The 23,640-nt window shown below is 37.4% G+C and overlaps 1 protein-coding gene across 2 annotated transcripts in view; it reads left to right on the top strand.

Annotated features, from left to right (window-relative positions):
• Window positions 1-23,640, top strand: part of LOC121653115 (glypican-5-like) — a 59,790-nt gene that overhangs the window by 12,473 nt on the left and 23,677 nt on the right. Inside the window, exons 4-9 of one of the 2 annotated variants that reach the window (XM_042006357.1) lie at window positions 189-371; window positions 2,365-2,519; window positions 2,721-2,780; window positions 3,133-3,255; window positions 14,764-14,884; window positions 21,353-21,482. In XM_042006357.1, coding sequence (XP_041862291.1) covers window positions 189-371; window positions 2,365-2,519; window positions 2,721-2,780; window positions 3,133-3,255; window positions 14,764-14,884; window positions 21,353-21,482 — 772 coding nt within the window. Of the gene's footprint in view, window positions 1-188; window positions 372-2,364; window positions 2,520-2,720; window positions 2,781-3,132; window positions 3,256-14,763; window positions 14,885-21,352; window positions 21,495-23,640 lie in introns of both variants that reach the window. The other variant, XM_042006356.1, reaches the window with a different exon arrangement.

The following is a 23,640-nucleotide window of genomic DNA, read 5'->3' as shown; positions in this document are numbered from 1 at the left end:
CATATACCAAGGTTGCAATTTTCAAGTACATTTTTAGTACAATAAATACAGCAAATCCAAACCTATTTACCAGCATTCAAGAAGCCATATTTGTTGTCTTTAGATCTTTTATGCTGTGACGATCTTTTCCATTCCACCTTCCCTTTTTATTTTCTAAGTCTCTGCTTTTCCATTCTCCCTGTTTCTAGGTGGGTGTGTCTGAGCTAGGTGCCCCTTGGGGAAGAATGGTGGTATTGCTCCAACGGTTAGCTGCTACTTTATCAACCAGTAGCAACCACAACAGTATGGAGTTGGCTCTGTTAGCGGTCCGAAACCATGTGAATGACGCCATATTGCATGCACAACTGCATGGGCCACGCATCACAGCCACAGTAAGCAAAAGGGATGGTGGGAGTTAATGGATAACTTTTCCCTGTGCATTCATTTCCGTGAAAAAGAAATGTATGATTTTTAGATATTGAACATGTAGTCCAGCCTCTAAAAATAAAAATAAATAGAAAAAAGATATTAAATAGTATCAAGTTAAATCAGAAGAAGCTGCAGCTCTTTAAACATCATCACTTATATTCCCTAATAAAGTCATTTAAATTTTGGATGCAGAGTGAGAAAGACTGTGGGTTTCTTTCAGCTTGGTAGCTGGATATCCTTACAAAAGCCTTGTACCTAGATGGGCTAAAAACAGCCTCATTCTTCAGTGAATCTGGGGTTCCCCTCAGTCTGTGTGTCCAAATGAATGTGTATGTGAGTGTGAATACAGATCCAGTGCCAGACAAAGACTGTGGTTGGCGGGACAACTGATACCCAGAATGCAGCTTGGTTCTGAGTGATGAGAAAGTTTCTGTGGCTAATCTGTGGACAAACGGAAGACACACAAACACATGCATGCATGCACACACCATTGGAGGAAAAGATAGAGTCACGGTCCAATACTGAAAGAACATTGTGGACTCAGTGGAGTAGATTCCTGAGAGGTAAACAAACATACACAAGCATTTTAATTGAGGCTTTAAAGAAAATGGCACTTCACTAAATATTTGATCAAACTTCTTCATCAGACATTACCAAATGCTAATTGCTTACATTTCAACAGACTTATGTGTACTGCATGTAAAGTTAAAATATGACTGCAACATGAATTTTAAGTGTCCAGTTGATGAAACTGAAAACACTTAAAAAAGAAATGTTGGGGTGGAGGTTAAAAAACAAACTCCCAATCAAGACCATTTTGGAGAAGGGTTGGAGAAGGTTTACCCATACCAAAAATTTCATCCCCAGAACTTTGAAAATGAACATACTGATACATTTTTAAATGTTGACTTGCGACCTGACGAAGTAGAGATTGACCATGTCATTGCTTATGTGGCAGCCAGTGGTACAAGGGGGATGTTTCAATGTGGTGAGAGAAGAATGGACTCACTGAAAACCCAGCCAGTTCTGGACTTAAAGACATCATATGTAAAACCCTCGAAGATTAAAAAAGGATGACTTGTACAACATATGTAATTGCAATGCCTATGACATGCTTTGTACTGTACATGTATTAAATAAAAAGACAAATAAATAGATTGACCTTTAAAACAGCAGTACTCTCAAGACCATCTGAGATCTAGAAGCTTTTTGCTCAAAGAATGAATGAAATCTCTCATACAAAATAGAGACCACTAGCTGGATAATAAGCTTAATGAAGGTGCAAGGCTTTTAAAAAACATATTACTCATGCCTTTTTTTACACAGGTCAAACAGCCCATTTACAGCTGCTTACATCTGGCTCTTAAGTGCAAAGTGTTTCATTGACAGTCAGTCCTGTGTCACATGAAGCAGTATCTGCAGGTTTTCATGTTCAGCTCTGATTGACATTGATGGGAAAACAGCACAGAGGTTGCTGAGATTAGAGCTCTATGTTTGAGCACAGCTTAGTGTTTCTTCAGATAAACATGTTTACCAACCATCATTTCCGGCTCAGACATCAACAGCATTTATAGACACAAATAGATTACATTTCTCAGTTTTACTTAAACTTACATCAACTTGCAAACTTAATTTTTTTAATGTAAATATAAGGGAAACCAAAATTATGCATCTTGTCCCTTAATTTATTTATTTATTCATTGATTGTTATTTGGAAACACACTAAAAGAATTAAAAGGTAATATTACAGAATCCAGTCATTTTAAATCCTGTTCATTTTGAGGGTTATCTGTAATTTTCACAGGAATTCACAGTAACAGAAATCTTAACCAGTCTTGGATCATAACTTTTACGTGACTATAGACCAAACTTCAGGACCACTTTTCTTTACAGAAACACACAGTTATCTGATGGGCTGCACATTTGCTGTAACCAAACAAACTGTCTCCTCCACAGGTAGAGAAAGTCTGTGGACCACAGGCACCTGGTCCCATGATTACCAGTGCTAGGTTATTCCACTCACAAACGACAACTCTTGCAACTCCATTAAAGAGATCTTCTGTGACTTCACCTCCCTCACTCCGTCGGCCTTTGCAATTACAGTCCCAAAAGTGAGTTACACAGAAGTTAAATAGTGTTTTATTTCTGAACAGATGTGAGATTAATGTAGGCAGTGAAATTTCATTTTACACTCGAGCAGGTTTTATGATTGTACCGCACTTTGGTGCATTGCTGCTAATTTGAAATGTGCTGTATAAACAAACTGGATTAAAATGAATTGGACTGGATGTTTTTTGTATCTGTGTTTGCAGGTCATTCCCTCTTAAAGGCTCAAAAGGAGACAAAAGTCGAAGCCTGAAGAAGTTGTCCAGGTGATTTTTTTTCTTTGTTTTCATTGAAGTATTATTGATTTTGTAGAATTTGTTCCTTGTGAGGTCATAAGTCCATTTGACCACACTTAAATAATTTTTCTGTTGTTGTTACTGTAAAAAAGAAAACCTGAGTCAAACATATATCAGAATATTATCATGTGGTCATATTAACAAGTTATGAGTCTGTTTCCCTACCTCTTGTCTATTGGCGTCTATTTGAAGGACTTTCACTAAGCCAGAGGATTTGACATGACATGTCTGAATAAGAACAAAAGCATTTCTTGCATTACTAATTCTCTTATTAACCTTAACATTATCACTTGCCTGTGCACAACTCTCACAACCTTTTCAGGGAGTTTGAGGGCTCAATCCAGCGGTACCAGTGGTTTTTCTCTGAGCTACCAGAGATGCTTTGTGAAAGTGAGATGGAGGTTGAGCAGCACACATGCTGGAGTGGCCAAGATGTTGTAGAGAGGTAGGTAACACCTTCCGAATTCCTGGCATGTAGAACAGGAGCCCTGCTGCAAGTCTGTTTGTGGAATTTAAGACTTATTTCTTTCTCACAAAATTTTCTCCAAATATTGTGCAAACCTTTCTCAAGTTCTTCTGTCCATTAGTCAGAAAACATACTGCAGAAGTTATTGGTAACCAGGAAAGATGAGCTTCTCTTCTCTTTCTCATTTAGCATCAGGAATTCCTGTCCTTATCACCCCTACCTTGTATCTGTCAAGCTTAAACAGGAAATGACTAAACAGAGTCTGTGCAGGTGGTTACAAGCAGAGCTCCTTGTGTCCTAATGTCACATTTATACACACACACGTGCATGCTCACACACATGCACGCACACATTTTACTCTCATACCAGTATGTTAAATAGATGAATTAGCAAAACAAATCAACAGAGCCAAATTACACCTCTGCAATTTAAGGGCCTAAAATGTTGAAGGTATTCATATTTCCAATTGTAAAATTACATTATTTTTAAGTGTAACTGAACTGGCTTACATTTTTCATTATGCTATACTGTCACAAATGTGACAATGCACAGCAATTATATGTTAAAAACATGCTTATATGTGGGCAGGACAGAGTGGATGGTGGCATTACACTGCAGGCTGTTAGGAAAAGAACCAAGTTTAAGTCCAAATGTTGTCCAACAACTTTTCGCATTTTTACTTTGCCACCAGTCACAGTCAGTGAGACTGTGTTTGATGGCAAATCTCTGGGCCCTTGTTGTCCCGCTACTGCAATTTAGATGAGGACGAACGCATCTGTTTTCTTTAGAAACTGACCAGCATTTATACAGAGGCTATAATATAATTCAGTCATTCTGCTGACACAACAGTGTCTGCTTTTGTTCCATTTTGAGTGAAAACTTACTAAATTCAGATTGTCAGTTTTTTTTTTATTTAACAAAGAAGATAACAAATTAGCCATGTGTGTGTGTTGATGTGTGTGTGTGCGTGTGTCTGAGTGTTGGTCCAAGTAGTTGCCAGGACAGGGGGGTGACAGGGTTGTTAAGGTTAGAGAGTTCATTTCCAGAGTCTTTCTCATGGTGATTACATTGGCAGCTTCAACTAGTTACAAGACTAATGGGCGCACACATGCACTAACACACGCACACACACACACACACATTCCTACACGCATATTAACACACTCCAATACACATTTTGTGTTATATTGACGTCTCACTGCACACATATTTATTATACAAATCACACACACACACAGACACACACAAAAAGAGACACAGTTAAATATCATGTCAGTTGTCAGTAGCTTTAACACAAATGGTCCATCAGGCAGATCACGCAAGGACATCCTACATGAACACACTTTGCTTTGTCACCTTCAGAGTTGCAGTGAAGGCAGCTTTTGAATTTAACTCAACATGAGTCTTTTGGATAAAAAAAAAAGAAAAAGGTTTATGTTAACAAAAAATAAGAGAATCCTCTTGTAAAATATTTTTCATCTTGTAGTGGGGCACTTTTAAACCACATAAGAGCAGGTATCACAGTTTAAAAAATGTATGGTTAAGTTGTTATAGGCTTAACATATATTATTAATAAATATCAACACTACAAGTGTTGATATTTGAGCACAGTGGCAGCGCTACTGATAAATTACTTGTGAATATTTTTGCTATGCAAAAAGGCATTATAAATATCAACTGACCTGATTAAATGTCACATATGTCACTGTAGACCATAATGATGCTGCATAATGATCTGTTTTCTAACATTAACTCATTCAAATCTGAGGAACTATTTAAAACATGGCGCTGAAACCTAAAATCTAAAAACAGTGTCCACTATTTTTTTTTTTTATTTCCTAGCCTATAAAAATCTAAAATGTGATATTAAAAACAAAATTAAAAGTCTCACTTTTTACTGTAAATCACTATATATCACCTGCACCAGTCAGTATTAAAGCTGTGCCTTTAAAATGATGAAGCTCAAATGTAGATGTAGGCAAATGTTCAAAACCTGAAACAGTGAAAGACACATATGTCGCAACATCTGATATTAAGGCGTTAATATTAATTAATATTAATATTTGAAAAAACATATTACCAAAAATCTGCAACATCTTCATAGTTCATCAGAAAATCCATAGAAAATCCATGTAATTTACTTTGAGTCAGAAATCAAATATCCATCAGTTCTCTGTCATCTGTAAAGTTCTTGATGAAGTTTTACTCTAAGGGCTAGAGAGGATGATGTCCTTGGGCTGCGTTGGACTGCAGCCAGTCTGAGCCTCTGACCTCTTTACATCTTCTTCTCTCTTTCGTCCATCCATCCACCCATTCATTCATTAATTCCGCCATCCATTCATCTCTCCATCCTTCTATTCAGACCTCTATTCATCTCCTCTGCTCTCTGACCCACTTCACTTACAAATGTCTGTGTTGGTGAGTGTGTTTGTGTGTGTGTGAAAGACACACTGGAAGGCGGTAAATGATGAGAAAGCCTGAGGCTGAATGATGGAGGAGAGAGAAGCAGATTTGTCTTCAGGGTTACAATCAGGAATAACTGTGAAGATGGTTGTGCCTCTGTCAAGAAAACAGAAGTGCAGTAGACGAGCAGGTTTTATTTCCAACAAGTCCTCCAGCTGAAACAGTCATATCTGCCATTTTCTCATATCTTATGCCTCATAATTTCCCTCCTATAAAATACTGCCACTACAAGCACCGTGGGGGAAATGCACCTCATATAAGTGTCTCCACATTAGAGCAGACAATATTGTAAAGTCTGTTGTGTAAAGCCACAGAGATCATACAGGGAAGAAGGAAAGGTTGTTGAATGGAGCAACTAAGCTCAGTGATTTCAAACATGGGCCTTTGTGAGAAATTAAGTACAAGAATTCTCAGAGCATGATGGGCAATCTCATCTGCCTTGATGAAACAGTGTGTGTGGAGGAAGCTGGACACTGAGCATGACCAAATCAACCCCAGATGTACAATTAGACTTGCTGATGGCAGCATCATTCTGCTGAAATATAACCCTGACACAACTTCAGTCTGACCTGCAGTATTTGTAACTTCTGTGCAAACAAAACTGTAATCACTAATTGCTTCCAGAAGAGGGAAGCATCACATCAGCATTCAAGGAGATCTGCGCTATAGTCTATATATCTGCCACACCCCATGTTTTGATGTATATGTATCTTTTAAGGTCTTAAACTGTACACTGCAATTAGCAGCAGGTGCTTTTGTTCATAGAGCCTGGGGAAGGAATGTCACGACAGTCAGAGAAAGTAATATCCTGGGGGATGAAGATGAAAGTAAAGATTGTATAACATGAAACTCCATTCTCCATACTTATCCAAACCATGACATATATCACCTTTCTTCTACGACAAGAAAGCACGAGTATACGCCTGAGGTGTCAGTATATTGTGTCGTATGTGTGTAATTGGAAGGGAAAGTTGTTTAAAGGACTCCACAGGAATGCAGCCAGATTTACAGCTGAGGTTGTGGCTCTTATAATTACACACCTCCCTCAGCTCCAATCGCCAAACTTAATTTCATTTTCACTGTGTTTATGTGAAGCATGTGTGTGTGTTGCAGAGATTAGACAGAGGAATGAATGAAGAATGAGTCTCTGTGTGTGTTACCGTTGGCAGCACTGCAGTAACTGAGGGCAGCAGCAGAGCAGCATTGTCAGGATGCTGCTGGTGATTTATGTCTGTCCCTCTCCAGATCTTATTAAATGTCACTCACAGTCACGCCTCTCTGTGTCGGTTGTGGTAAAATCTCTGCAGTATTATCATCATCTGGTGTCAAACACACACGGCAGCCTGACACTCTGTAGCCTGCTCAATAGCTCTTTTGCAGCACTGACAGCGTCCAGTCTATTCACCAACGCAGCAGATACTGAACAAAAGGAAACGCTTTAGATATGCAGATCCACTTGATACTTTCTTCCACAGCTGAGAAAGATGTCTGCATTCGCCAGATGGTATTTACAGGTAACTGAGCAGGAATTATTCTCTGTAAATCCAGAAAGTCTTTTATCAGCTGAGTCAATTTGCAGTAAAGAGAAAAAAATGAGTGCTGTTGCTATATTTCTCCTAAATTTGAATAATTTTTTTATTTAAAATCAACTGTTTTGCTGCTACTTGTATTTTTATTTTGATATATGCACCAATCTGGCTTTTTGCTCTTTTTCAGCCTTTCACTGCTAATGTCATACTCAAGGCCTTAAGGTATAGCAATAATTGATCTACCAATAAATATTGCATGATCATATTCATATAAATTGATTTATGTTGTTTAATTTCCATACTGCCCCTGCCTGACATATCCTGGAACTGGTAATCAATATCAGCTGAAAGCAACCAAAATCCCTCTGTCATCCTGGTCCTGTAGCTTAATCTCAGTGGAAACCTTACTTTTATTAATTACCTGCCTTTATATTTAAAGATTTTGTTCTTACAGATGTTTCAAAATTTGACTTCAGAGGGAATCTAACTTATTTTAGACTTATTTAAGTTAAATAATATGATGTTCAGTCCACACATCCACGTCGGACATGTTTTTTTTTTTGTTTTTTTTTTGTTTTTCTTCCTCTTGCTACTTTGTATTACATATTCATGTGGACTGTATCACTTTTAATGGAAGATTTATAGTGTAAGGACACCAAGATCTATTCAGTTCTTACTTTCCATATGCAGATATATTATAGAAATTTGCATATATCTGCTTTGCATAGTTCCATTTTTACTGAGAAAGTCATTAAATATGAAACCTCTAATATCTTTCAGAGAAATTAACATTTAAATATCAAACACAGAAAACCTTGTTACAAGGTGTGAAACTAGCCTGGCTTTTGGTACAACTGCAGTTTCTCTCTGACTTACAAGTTCTTTTCATAATAAATGGTTACAACGATGTAATTTATAAACATTCTGCTGCCTTCACATTTGGGCCATTGGATTCCGTTTACTATTAAACCCTGGGATTCATTAGAGGAGATAATTACTCATCACTGCATTTTTCATGATTATGTCTCTCGTCTGCAGATAAAAATCTCCAAAGGTTATTGACTTTCCTAAAGGAAAAACAAATGTCTTGTTGGAAAATGACCGTCTATCTTTGTAGACCTTGGAATGAATGACTGTTTTATTGTTTCAGCACTAATAAAGTCACTTGCATTCATTCATTTAACTATGCAAACCGATTATGCTCATCTGTGGCTTCAGAGCTGTACATAATGATGTTCACTCTTCACCGTCACTCTTGGCAGCATTGTGTTGAATAAAGACAGGTACATTCCAAGCTTTAATGAAGATAAAAGAAAACATGAAATGTGCCACAGTATTTGTGAGGTGTTGACAGTAACATATGCTCTGCATGTGTGGTGTTGAAACTGATCCCTGAAATTGTTGCTGCAGTCTGAGGAATCTTGGGGTTTTCCCTTTGGGAAAAGTCTGTGGTTTTTAATTGCTCTTTTATACTATCCTTTTTTTCATGCTAGCTCATCATCCTCCCACTCTCCTGCTTTCTTCTCTTCCTTTTTCCTCTCATATTTTCCTCTTTCTGCTGCCTTTAGCTTTATGAGTCCTTCCAGGGGGGTATGCCTTTTATGACATGTGTTAATGTGTTTACATGTAGCCCAATATCCTATTATTATGAAGAATCACTTTGTTCTGGGCATGTTGGTACATCTAACATCATTTCCTGTTTTTCCTCAAACACTCTCTTTCATCTCATTGATACATTCAAATGCAGAATTCAAATCATTGGATATACAGAGATTAGCATGGATGGACCTTTTAAATCTTTGGTTGTTTACTGGTGCTTCTTGACAATCGGTGTCAGTAGTTTCCATAGTGACATTATTACAGTCTATCCTTTGTCTACATTACACCTCAGAAAGAAATATCCATAATTTAAAGTGCGTCTCATAAACACTGATTTGTTTTTGTGTCAGTCAAACTGCTCTATGTGGATTCATGTAGCTGGATTACTTTGTTTTATATAACTACAAGTCCGGATCAAAGGGTCTGGGAACATTTATAATCTCCAACTAAAACTGTGCAGACAGAACAGACTATAAGTTCACTTTAATCAGGTGTGATTCTGTCACAGTACTTTCACCAGATATTAATTAGGTATAATCGATTGCGCTCTTTTTAACCCAACACAAAGACAGACAGTTAAATGCATATGTACAAAGTATGCCCGCAATATTAAGCAAGGACGGTAAAAGGAGATAGAAATATTAAAAATGATTAGTCAGGTCCAACGGATTTATATACAGTCATATTTTCCTGCTGTAGTCATAATGATCAGCTCTTACAGTGCAGGTTTTTTTATTGGCAACAAAACCAATAAAACAGAAGATGGTTCTTTAACTGCTACAGTGCATCTCATTATGAAATGCATACGCAGAATTGGTAGTAATTATTTTTCTATACCAGTTCTAAGCGACTTAACATGTGGCAAAATGTCAGCAGTAAATCGCCTAATTTATTTAATTCAATTCTGTTTCTACTGATGACATTTAATTGCTGGAGAGCTGTATTATTTCCCCACTGCAGCATTTTTCTGCCTTTAAGGAATCTGTAGTCTCATTCTTCTCAAATAAAAAATGTGGACCTTCAGCCATTAAAGTGAAATAAAATTGGCAGCCTTTTTAATATTAACTTGCTTAAAGCTATGTGGTGAAAGCATATCTCACACAGACAACTGTCAAACATTTTAAGCTTAGATATTATAGATTGCTAAAAGATGTAATACAGCGAAACACAGACTCAGACCAGGCAGAACTCATCTAAGGACAATAACACCTTGTCTGGAAGGTCTTTACAAAAAACGTGACCTATTTCAAGAGGAGTTGGTGCATTTAAATATGAACTGAGTAATATAAAATATGAAAAAAGATAGACTATTTGTTGTGTGAAGTTTACAGTATGATGTGATCCCAGACCAGCATGGCTCCAGAGGTTGGGGTCTTCATCACCGCACCATCTCTTGGCACCAGCTGAGCCAGTTTAGATTTAAACATCATGTCTTTACTATTCAGTTCCCACAGTCTTTTTCCTTTGTGACATAGTCTAAGTGTGTTTGTGTATTGGAGGGTGTGGACTGTGGCGGTTAGTGAGCTGGTTTCTGATTGCGTTTGCTAGTAAAACTGGTTTGGGACATGAGAAAATGTGACTCATGAACTACTTTTTTTTGCTTTTCACTCATTCCATTTTCCTTTTGATCCACCCACCCCAACACCCACACAGATGTAATGATGTGATTCTTGCTTTCAGCCCACTACAGAAAGAAGCATCAACATCCAAGAAGATCAAAGATCAAACTCAGTGATGGATCTTCTACTTTCAAGCTACTCCACCCAATTATTCATTTAAAAACATTCTTAGACACAAGTAATCATATTAAATGTCGCTGCTTAAATGTATCACTAAATTTTAATGCTTTTTTTCAAGAACTATCCTACTGCGCAAGGTGACATATAATCGACGTCTTTATCAAATCATATTGGACGTCCAGTTTTTGTCCCCACAAGTTGCAGACTGTGACGCCATATGTCTTTTTTCCGACATCTAAATAGCGTATTGATGTCCATGGGACGTCTGTATTGGGGCTAATTGTAGTCAAAATGTGGTTGTTATGTCTTTTCTATGTCATATTTGAACTTATTTTAGACATGTATTTCCATAATATAAGTAGAGTGTAAGTCATTTTCTCTAAATAATGCATTTTGTTACTCTACTACTCTGATCCAGCATTATAAAGCAGGTCATCTAATCGGGACTCCATGTACTCATGGGTCGATTCATTTCAACAGTGTTGTTTAGTGTTCTAAAATAATATTGCATGATTTGCATTTTGTGTTTAAACGTAAACATTAAACACTCACTGTCATTTGTTGCTTGTACACAACAAAGTACATTAATAAAACCACAGTCACTCAATATATATATACATATATATATATATATATATATATATATAAACTCTCCTTTGTAGAATTTATTTTATAGCCTTGTTAAAAAAACAAACCATTGACAGCAGTGACCATCAGCAGTTATTCAACAAAAACATTTGAGCCACAACTGTGTTCCTTACGTTTTGCTTCCCAGGAGCCTGACTTTTGTGTAAACTTTAAAAATGTTCTTGACAAGTTGTTCTGAATTTTTCTTTCTTTTTGCTTATTTTTGTTCAGTTTTGTTCTTGTATCTGACGTTTTCAGAGAAGTGTGTTTCTGTTTTTTTAACTATTTAGCACTGACAGCTCAAGGAATGACTTATTTGTGCATCTACACATAAGACTTCCACAGTGAGCCAATTTCAATAGTATCCTTTGATCCATTGGTACTAGCAGCCCATTGCAAGGACACTTCATTTGCTTTTGTTTAAAATTATTATCAGTTCCAATTAACAATTTGACAGACATAAAATATCTTTAAAAAATGTAAGCTCATGAATTGTATCTGAAAATAATGAAAGTCTTTAAGAAAAAAAGGTCAAAATTCCAGCAACGACCTGACACAGGACCTGAGAGCATTCAGTGATTTAGTTGATCCATCTGTTATTCACCAAAGCTCTATCAGAAATGTCAAGAAGCCATTTTTAAGGAAGAGAAACAGAAAAGGCTGAAGTATGCCACTTTACTCAAGAACTGGACTGAAAATTGGTGCCAAGAGCACATGAATCCTCCACAGAGCCTGCATCTCAACATAATGAAGAAGTGTGGTTTTCCCGCATTTCAAATTCAAATACAATACACCTCAGTGTCAGGCTGTTTTTAATTTAATGAAAAATTCCTTTATTATCACAATACAAAATATAGCATCATTTTGAGCAGTCCATCATAACAGATTCATTAATAACAAGTATGGCCCAAGCGGTATGTAATCAGTTTCAGCCATTATCCCAGACAACGCTAGTCACATTTTAACCTGATACACATACTTAATAATATCATCAAATGCATTTGCAGTAATATGTGGATTTTCTTTTGTGTATTCCTTTTATATTTTTGTGGTTTGAAAAGATAAGCCTTACGACATATGTAAATCAGAGTTTTGCATTGTGAGATACTAAGTGAGCATTGTAGAGACTTTCCTGCTTTATGACCTCGGTCCGCTCTTTTATTGGCCTAGATCCACAATCCTCTTCTGCTCTTATCCAAGGACTTTGATCTCCTTGGAATTTTGAGCAATTTGCATGCATCTTTTTGGGCAATTGGTAAAGTTAATGGCTTCTGCAGGAGCTTGGTTCTGCATAACTAACCGAGTTTGGTGCTGCTTTCTGCCCCCTAGTTGCACAAACACATTTATGGAAACATTGCACAGATACTCATCTTTATGGTTGTTTTGATTGAAGGAATTACTGTCATTGTGGTAATGGTTAGGATAAAGCTCCAGAAATGTGCATAGAAGTGAATGTGGATGCAGTTGATGGAAACATTAATATCTGTGTGTGTGTGTTTTTTCACATTGCGTGAATCACTAGACCCTGATTCCACCAGCCCCAGTCCCACACCTCCACCAGCCCCAGTCCCAACAACAACAAAGACTCTTACCCCCCCTCCTACCCCGCCTCAGAGGAGAATGCATCATCAAGGACTTCCACAACGCCCCCCTCCTTCCCCACCCCCACAACCTTTTCCATTGGGGAAGAGCAGGTGAAGAAGCAGTTCGAACGTGTGAACCCCCGGAAAGCCCCCGGCCCAGACGGTGTCTCTCCAGCCACCTTGAGACACTGTGCAAACGAGCTGGCCCCAGTGTTTACGGACATTTTCAGTGCCTCACTGGAGGCGTGTCACGTGCCGGACTGCTTCAAAAATTCCACTATAGTTCCTGTCCCCAAGAAGCCAAGGATCACTGGACTTAATGACTACAGACCTGTGGCACTGACCTCTGTGGTCATGAAGTCATTTGAGCGCCTGGTTCTGTCCCACCTCAAATCCCTCACGGCCCCCCTCCTGGATCCCCTGCAGTTCGCCTACAGAGCCAACAGGTCTGTAGACGACGCCATCAACATAGCCCTGCACTTCATCCTGCAGCATCTGGACTCACCGGGAACCTACGCCAGGATCCTGTTCGTGGACTTCAGCTCTGCCTTCAATACCATCCTCCCAGACCTCCTCCAAAACAAGCTGTCCCAGATGAACGTGCCTGATCCCATCTGCAGGTGGATCACTGACTTCCTGACGGACAGGAGGCAGCACGTGAGGCTGGGGAAGAACATCTTGGCCTCCCGGACCATCAGCACTGGCACCCCCCAAGGCTGTGTACTTTCTCCTATGCTCTTCTCCCTGTACACCAACTGCTGCACCTCGAGCCACCAGTCTGTCAAACTTATTAAGTTTGCGGACGACACCACCGTTATTGGACTCATCTCTGACGGGGATGAGTCTGCCTACAGGATGGAGGTTGAACGTCTGGTGTCCTGGTGCAGCTACAACAACCTGGAGCTGAACGCCCAGAAGACAGTGGAGATTATTGTGAACTTTAGGAAGCACACAGCCCCACTCCCCTCCATCATCCTGACTGACATCCCCATCACCACTGTGGACTCATTCCGCTTCCTGGGTACCACCATCACCCAGGACCTCAAGTGGGAGCCCACCATCACCTCTGTCATCAAGAAGGCCCAGCAGAGGATGTACTTCCTGAGGCAGTTGAAGAAATTCAACCTGCCAACAAAGACAATGGTGCAGTTCTACACAGCCATCATTGAGTCCATCCTCACTTCTTCCATCACCGTGTGGTACGCTGGAGCCACCACCAGGGACGTACAGAGGCTACAGCGTATCGTGCGCTCTGCTGAGAAGGTGATCGGCTGTACTCTCCCATCTCTCCAGAACCTGTACGCCTCCAGGACACTGGGCCGTGCGGGCCGGATCGCAGCCGACCCTTCTCATCCTGGTCATGGACTTTTTGAGCCACTCCCCTCAGGCAGAAGGCTACGGTCCATCCGGACCAGAACCTCTCGCCACAAGAAGAGTTTCTACCCCTCTGCTGTTGGACTCATGAACAAGAACTCTAGGCCATAAACGCTCTGTCTCAGTCACAGGACCTGTGCTTCATGCAAAAAGAGACAAACATACCAAAGCTACTTTACTGTCACTTTAGCATACTTTCTGGATTATGCTCTAATTCCATACCCATCCTGTATATTTTGTAATTTTGTGTTAAAGTGTAGAGACTTTATTTTGTTTTAAAATTTTTATTTTATATTTATTGCATGCTTAAACTTATAACTTATATTGTTTTTATGTCTGCACCAAGTACCGCAGCATTTTCCTAATGATGTGAACCTGTTCACTCATATGGCAATAAAAAACCTTTCTGATTCTGATTCTGATTCTGATTCTGATTGAAGGCATGAGCATCATGACTTTGTAAGAAGTGGAGCACTAGAGCAGCACACCCACCCACACCCACATACACACACAAAACAAGATAACTAGGACAGGAAGCACTTCTTGTCTATATCATGTTCTGTCTGTCTGTAGTTATGCAGGTCGTGTTGTTGGCAGCACTTTAAAAGCGCAGAAGGAAAACCCAGAGATGACTGTCCGTAATACAGATCCTTTCCTGAAGGGGGCGAAGCAGAAGCTGGAGCAGCTAACACAGGTAGATATGCATCCACCTAAAAGGGAGAACTAGAGGGTAAAACAAATGTTAGAACACTCTGTTTTCTAAGTTTCTGTGTTAACAACTGTTGAATACAACTTTATTTTATCTAAATTATTATATTACTGAATACTTACAGTCCCTCTCCACATTGGATCATTGTGATTTACTGTCAAATGATCCATTTTTGACATTCCAAGAAAAATCAAAGAAATGTTTTCTAAACTGAATATTACATACTCTGTAGAGGTATTAATACCACTTGGTGTATTTCTAAAGTGGGTTAGGCTGCATGCTCGGTGTTATGTGTGTCTGGAGGTAAAATCACATGACTCCTCATCATCTGTTTTACTTCAAGTGTGAAGCACTGCTTAATCCAATAAACTTAAATGTCAGAAAAACAAATGTAGACAATGACATGCAGTATTAAAATAATTAACTCAACAATTAATCTGGATTTATGCAGCCCTTAAAAACTCTGTACAGTGTGGTAATATGGTAATATGCTTTGGATGAATGACTCATAAAATCATATGATCCCACAAAATGATAAATAAATGTTATTCATAATCATGATTCATAATTATGATTCATCGTTTGTGTTGAAGACCATGTGGCTCTGGAACATTTACAGACCATCAGGCAGTTTGATCAAATAACAAACTCACACTGAGAGAAAAGTATGACTTACTGGTTATTTAAATACAAGACTTGAGCAATTCTTGCTTCTTATTACCAGCAGTTGCAATAAAAACAAAACAAACCTTTTGCTCCTTCAATTTAAATTTTGAAAACTAATACCTGCATATAATGCTATTTTAAATAAAAGATTAAACAGTTGGAACAATGTTGACGGCCAGTTAACGTGTTTGCATGTAGCGGTGGAAAGTGGTAACAGGTTTAAGATCTCTTTCTGAAGACATGACCTGGTGCTTGTCGCACTTTTGCAACTTTGGCACTTAATGGGTTAAATGGATCCAACTGTTTGTTGTTGAGTTCTACACATTGATCCGTTAATGTAACAGATAACATAGTCAAGCTATGGCTATAGCGGCAATGACTATTTGTTATGTTTGTTTCTGTTTTTTTTCTGGTTTCTTCACAACTGTGAAGCTTTTAGATTGTATGAATCTTTGGCACTGGGCCATGTTATATGTTTCACCTTGAAAGTTTTCTGTACCCTTTCAAACAAGTTTAAAGATAAAATATGAGTACTGCAAGAATTTCTGTGTTTTGGTCTGCATGAGCTCTGCGTTTGCTTCCTGGCATCCACAAAATCTGTTAAAAACAACATGCAAATTTAATAATTCAAAAAACTGTGTCAACAATGGTATTGGAACATCATGGGATGGGACATGTAAAGGTTTATTTTTCTGTTTTTACTGTTAAGGCTCTTTTTGTGCTCCATCTAATTTTGGTGTTAGGATTATTAATCATGTTGCATTTACACAAGAAAATGTCTAGTCAGCATTTATCCATGACATACAAAGCAATACATTCCACAAATACACCATGTAATCATTTATGTATGAGATTTCTTAGGCTCATTAATTCCACGTAACCAGTAAATGTCCCAGCCTGTATGATTTAAAGAACATTTAGTCTTCTGTGAATATTCTTATGAGATTCAACGCAAACCAAAACACTGAGGGAAAAGTTCAGTGTTGGTACATGTTGAAGTTTTAATCGCTGACCAGTACCAGCATGAACTGAGGATAAACATTTGTTTTCAAAAGTGTGTTTAAGTTTCCAAGCCCGCCATCATTTTGGTAAACTGAGAGACTTCAAATTTGTTCAAACCTAGCTGTGAATGTGTTAAATGTAACATCTATTTACTTGTTTGTTCATTCATTGGATTAGCCCTGCTGTGCTTTCTCTTTGGTGGAAGCTTTTCATCCGAGGCACACGTATTAATGCGCACCATTCACTAATTATCATTCCTGCCTGTCATGTGTGCCATTTACAAACTCCTCCAACAAGAATGAGAAGGGAAAAAATGAAACAGGACAATCAATAGTTATTCATCTCAGCTTTTATTGACCCCATTTTTAAGATGTGTTAATCAGACCTTTGCAGGAGTAACGTGTGTTCTACAAAGTCTTGTCTACTGGGATTTATTAGTGCAGCTACTTGTTTATCACTGCAATTAAGATTTGTACATGGTCAGTCAGTCAAGACAAGCTTCATCAAGCCTGTGGGAGCAGCCCTGTAGAGGAAGGACACCAGTCTTTCCTCTTCCCATTTCATAAACTTTTCCTAATGAAGTGACAGCAGATGACAGCATGGGCAAGGGTGACTTCATTAAAATGCGCTCACTTTGCTTATCCCATGAGAACTTGGTCATCAATGACTGCATACAGTGATCAAGATGAGACCATAGACACCACTGACTTAATCATATTATAGTTCTGGAGTAAATACTTGTTTTATTTTAAACAGGTCATATTATGTTCTATTTTATGTTCATAATTTTACTTTGGAGGTTTATTAGAAGATGTTTGCATGCTGTAATGCAAGTTTTGTCTTTAGTAACTTATTAATTAATAAATTAAGATGCTGAAGAGATGACTCAATAACTTTAGATTTATGGTGGTTAATAGACTTTTGTGGTTCACGGTTATTGTAAAAATTTGTCAAGACGAAGTTTAGTTTATTTTCAATTGAAAATATTTTAAGATACTTTCTATTTTAAAGTGGTAATGTAAGGGATGTGAAATGTGCATCAAAAGGATCAATTTATATTTCTGAATGGGACTAAGATGCCTGAAAGCTGCATAATCCATGTTTATGGTAGAAACAGTCACGCTCATCAAACTAGTTCAGTGGAATAATTAGAGTATTACTGTAGTTTAATATATTTACACCACCCTTTTTGTAGTTATAGATAATTGTGATCCACAATTATAATAGTATGTACAATACATTTGGTCCACTTTTCTTTTAACCTTGCAATTATTTTCTTTTTTTTAAAACTGATTAAAGAAAGAATATTATAAGAAGTATAAGAATATAAGTATAACAAGTTTCCATGAAGGATTTTGTACTGTTTTTTTTTTACCCTGAACACATTATTTTAGGTAAACAACAAAACCACTTGTACAATGTACCTTACATGATCAAGCCTATGTAGAGATACTTATTTTACTTATTTTTTGCAATGTGTCACTGGTAATATCCACTATTTTGATAAGACTGCAACAAAATTCAAAGTATTAGGTGATGTATATTACCATTATTTACTTTCTTAAAAAGCATTGTTTTGCAGTTACAGGACTGAGAAGTAATTTATGCAAAACAAATGCTTTCATAAAAGGATAAAAATCCTCTCCCACATCCATAAACAGTAAGTTCTTCTCTACGGTCAATTAGATTGGAGAAACTATTTCAGAGTTGTCTCCCTTGAATAATTCTATGTTTTGGCTTGCTGGTTTCCGTGAACAGTTTTGTGCCACCTGGCTCAAATTCTGTTTAAATTTTAGACTTTCTACATGGCTAAGAAAATATTCCTGGTGGAAACATTGGTGTAATGTATTTTTTGTCCACCCTCAGTTTTCATTTGCAGTCTGATGACATGGCGGTGAATCACCACACAGAGTCTAGTCTGTCTCCATGTCCCCTTGGACATGCTGTCATGTAATAACCTCACTTTTTCTTGTTTCCACGGCTGCCAAACACCTACTACACGGTGGAGGCCAGATGTCTCTCTGTTTGTATCCTATTTTGATGTGTCCAGTAGAAAAATTCACCATAAAATAATAGATGGAGCATAATATTTGTTTTTTAAAACATTGTGCTCTATGTTTGTTATGTGTATATGTAATACAAGCAAGTTATGGCTCTGTTTCTTTACACGTCAATTTTTACTCAATATAACTTTAATTAAGTCAACAACAAGCTTGTGTAATAGAGCACACACAGCCATTAAAAGTTTTCATTATTTGTCTACTTAGTAAGTGTAAACAAATAATTACACAGGGTAACAGCTTATATTATTGTTCAGTTATTAAAGAGATTATATCAGCAAGGCAGAGTTAAATATAGGAGAGTTGGAAATATTTTGGCTTTAGAAAACGACCGAAGCAAAGAAAATACAGTCTTACAGCTCTTATCCGGCATGAAAATTAGGTTTAAAAAAATGCCTTTATAAACACCCAAACAGCTGACTTTCCATTTGGCTTTTTCATTACTTTATTGGTATAAAGTAACATAAATCATGAAGACAGATTTTACATTTTCTCACATGTCCTGTTCAAAGAAAATCTTATTTTACAGAGAAATTAAATGCAGTACAGCATATTTATTCCACTTGAAATTGGTGGCTGGAATTTATAAAATATGTACCTTGAGTGATTATCATACTCTCTCATCATATTTTGAACCCGTTAGATGTTCTTGTACCTGTTTATATTTGAGAGCCTTCTTATTAAAGTACTTGTAGGTGCTGTAGTAGTCATATTTGGATTAAAAATTTGTACTACTGTTCTGTAAAACAAAAAAAAAATCTAAAACCACTGATTAACAAATTCAATTATAGTATTTAATAAAAACAGAGTGGATATTGAGCATGTTTTTCTTGCATTTCAATTATCTAACATGCCAGATCATCTAATGTCTTTACTGTCTTTACTTCTAAAACATCATAAGCTCAATGACCCTCTAATCTTCTCACTGTATTCCCTGTGTGTTTATTGTTTGTTTGTAGTGTTTTCAGTGGTTTTTGACTATGTTTTTTTAACCAGTTTTGTGACAGTCTTCTTTTTTAACATCAATCCTCTGTGGGTATTCTGGCAGCCTGTTGTTATTACTGAAACATCATCACACAGGCCTACGTCCAACTTCTCCTGTTAGTTATTTGTAATGTTTGCAAATTAAGAATTAAAGTAATTTGCCTTTTGCACATAAAGTTACTTATTTTAAACCAACTTAAATGTCCATAAGGCATGTTTAGAGTCTGCAGACAAGTCAGCAGCTCTCTGAAATGTTCAAAGACTTGATGTCAGCTTTGCATGAAGCTTACAAATACATTATTTAATGTAATCCTTGCCATATTCACTGTCTTTGTTAAGCCTTTTTGCATGCATGTTTACTAAGCATGCACCACAAAGGTCAGGCAATGTCAGTGAAAATACATTTAGAGTGAGCTTGTGGAGGAATAGTTTAATAATTCCAACTCTATTGTGACAGACTTAGACAATGGTGTCAAAAGTTGTTTCAATAATAAGTGTGGGCTACTCCTTAGTCCCTGATTCTCAACCAGTTAAGCCAATAAAAAGTCTGGTGGCATTTTGCATTTGAAATTTCTAACTGTGAAGCCACAAACTTCAGTCAGAAGAGCACTTTAATGTACAAAATACACCAGTCCACCATAGAAATAGCTGAAATGTTAGGAAAAAGACAATTTATGAACATTTTGATCTATCTTGAGAAAAATTAAAAAGTGCACTGTTGAGCCCAGCAGCATAAAAAAATTATGAATCTGCACATAAGATATCAGTGGTGGATAAATGCAGGTTCCTGATAATGTTAAAGACAGAAACAAATGAAGAAAACTCTATGAAGTCAGCATATCATTATCCTAGTCTTATCTAACGTCAAATACACAACAAAGGATTCACTTTCAGGTGTGAGCCAATAACAGAAATGTCAAATAGGACTTAAAAAGCCAGACCATTTCTGGAATAGTATTCTGTAGACCGATGGCATTAAGACCTTTACCAGAATGATGGAATAAAAAAAGTAAGAAGAGGGCTTGGAATAGCTAATTATCTGAACCATTTAACATCATCTGTCAGTAATGTGGAATCAGTGTGATGACACGTGTGGCTTCTAATGACTTGTGTTTATTTATGATGGGACAGAAGCCAGATAATGTTTGAAGTGTAAAGGGATTTATGGCCTGCTCATACTCAGTGTTGATTGGAAAGTGTTGCACAGTTCAGATAGACAGTGACCCACAATACACTGCAAAAGCACAGCTATTAATGTCCTCGCTAAGGAGGAAACACAGCTTGATAAGTATATAAAATTAATTTTTATATATGGTTCTAGTAATTTGTTTACATACAAACCAAATGCTAATAGTTTATCTAAAAGTGTTCAAACTGTAATTATAATCCATCCTTAATACCACCTGACTCAAATTAATGAGTAATTGTGCAAAACTTAATTGGCAGTTGGATCCATTTCATTTGAGTCAGTTGTGTTGAAGCAGGAAATATTGAAAACTTGCAGGACAACAGCCCTCAAGGACCGACTTTGTACACCCCTGCTTTATATATTTCTCAAAAGTCAGGAATCAAAGTCTGCAATATTCATCGTCATTCTCAAAAATTTGTCAACTTGTAATCTTTTAAGGAAATATAATCAATTACTTCAAAGCCTGGCTAGAAATCTAAATGTGTGTTTTTGTGTTTCAGAAGTCTGCGTAATGTGGATATTGGGGTGTGTGTGTGTGTGTGTTTTATTTAGGAGCTGTTAGTGGAGCTCGGCTGGGCGAGCAAAGCGATACGAAGGGAGGAGGAAGAGGATGGAGGGAGTGCACAGACAGATGGAGGCAGTGGAGGCGACTGTGATGATGAAGATGGCTGTGAAGCATCTGGTGAGGAAAGCGGTGAGTCAGATGTGCGCACAAACATACAGACCAGCACGCACAAACAGAGGAACAAACATTTGCAAACATACACCCACATGTGGATGCATATGTGATTACTTGGAAGCTTGTCCTATACTTGTGCAAACAAGCACATACAGTATTCACACACACACTCAGATAATTAATAAAATTGCAAACAAACACACACTCGTGGTTCATTGGCATGCTGGGGATTTTAAAATGCTGCAGCCTCCACATATCTTGTGCCAGCAGGGAAATGCCCAGGGGGAGGGATGGTACTGAGAGATGGATTCAACTGTTCCCCCCCTTTCTCCTCCTCTTTCACTTTTTCCATCTCACTTTCTGCTGGTCTCTGCAGTTTTATTTCCCTCTTAGTCAGGATAAAGGATGAACTAACAAGCAGGTCACCCCAAAAGCAAACCTGGAAGAATAAACTGTGGTTATTCTTTTTTGTTCTTTTTTTTTCCTAGACTTATTTATGGTTCTTGTGCAAATGCATAATGTATGGGTGTCATATGGAGAACCAAAGAACCCCTCTGAGCCCCTACCATGGAGTGAATGCTGTTAAAATTTGATATAATTTAAATTGTTGATGTGTAAACATTGCACCATATTGAGATTATTGCCTTTATATAATGGTTCTCTGCTACTTCTGAGAAACATTTAAGCTCATATTTTAACACGGACTGAAACTTGTTTGCAATCTTGGAGCAGATTTAGTTAAAATGCATTTTTAAATGCCTTGTATGATGCATTGTGCTGTTTTGGGATTGTCAAATGAAATATCCAAAGTGCCGCAGACTTACAGTTGGTGTTAGGTAAGTTGTTAGAATCAAGAGAAAATAACTAACAAGGCAAATTATAGAACTTTTACTCTGCTCAGATTTTAAGCAGGATTTATATAAACTCTTGAGTTCTCAAGTTTGGCTCAACTCTAAGCAGGCCTCCTCTGACCGGTTACCATAGCATCCTGAAAAATGTTCTCAGGAAGCCTTTTCCTTAGTTTGTAGTATAATTAAGAAAATAACCAGAACTGTGTGGAGCATAAGTTGAAGGACCAAAAAAATTCTATTAGAAAAAAATGCAGGTAGGATTCCTGGAAAGGCAAAGAAACTGCTGTTAAATTAGCAACAACTGTCGTGAAGATTTAGCAAATTGAAATGATGGTGCTCTGTTCCTTGTGCAGTTTTTTTTTTTCAGTATTTCAATTTGAGAACACACTTCAATTGTCAAGGACACTGGTGTCACTCAGGGTATTTTGCTTTAACAGGGAGGAATGGATTCAATTAAATACCAGTGTTTTGAAAATAAACTTCAGAGTCTGTAAGAAAGCTGAAGATGAAAAGAGGATTCTTCTTCCACAAAAAAGATTAATCTAAACATGTCAAAATCTGATGGTTTTGTCGTGGTCACCCACACAGTCTTCACATCCCTTCAGTCTAAACATAATTGAAAATCTGTGGATAGACCTTCAAAGATCAAAGTGTGGAAACTAGCTCAGGAGTCACAAAGGTAACATTCATTTGTCGAAAGGATGGGCAAAGATCCTCCAAAACAAAACTAAAAGAATTTTAGCTACAACAGATTCATAAGCTGTGTTGCATTTGCCAAATAAAGTCAAGGAATTCTGATTTTAAGGTGTTTGTGTAGGAGCTCTTCCTGGATTCATCTGTAGACGGTAGAGTAGACTAGCTAGCACAAAAAACACTAAAGCACTCCTAAAAAAATAATTGAAATGTCTTTATTTTTGTGGGGATATGATTAGTATTAATTGATCGTATCTCAATGTACATAAGAAAAGGTAATAGACTAAGGAAACTCAACCAAAGGGAGGCTTTTTGGATTTTTAAATTACAGGCCACTAAATATCCTGATCTGAATGAGGAGCTAGATTTTACAGTTTTGTTTTTTTTTTTGTAAATTATTTATGTAAATGTTTCTGTGAATAGTTATGATGTTGTTTTCTTTCAAAAATAGTCAGGTTATGCTACTTATTAGGATGTATTGTTTGACTGTTTGTGGTTTGATTGGGAGCATCCTGACATGTTAGATTATCCCATCTGGTAAAATAATGCATCCTTGTTTGTAGTTGTTTGTAGTTTTTTTTTCTGTTTTCTATGGGAGGAGTTCTGCTGATAGAAAG

Source organism: Melanotaenia boesemani, chromosome 14, assembly GCF_017639745.1.
Source record: "Melanotaenia boesemani isolate fMelBoe1 chromosome 14, fMelBoe1.pri, whole genome shotgun sequence".
In the NCBI taxonomy this organism is placed as follows: domain Eukaryota; kingdom Metazoa; phylum Chordata; class Actinopteri; order Atheriniformes; family Melanotaeniidae; genus Melanotaenia; species Melanotaenia boesemani.
The sequence above is the reverse complement of the archived record's forward strand: the minus strand, read 5'-3'. Positions and strand labels throughout refer to the sequence as shown.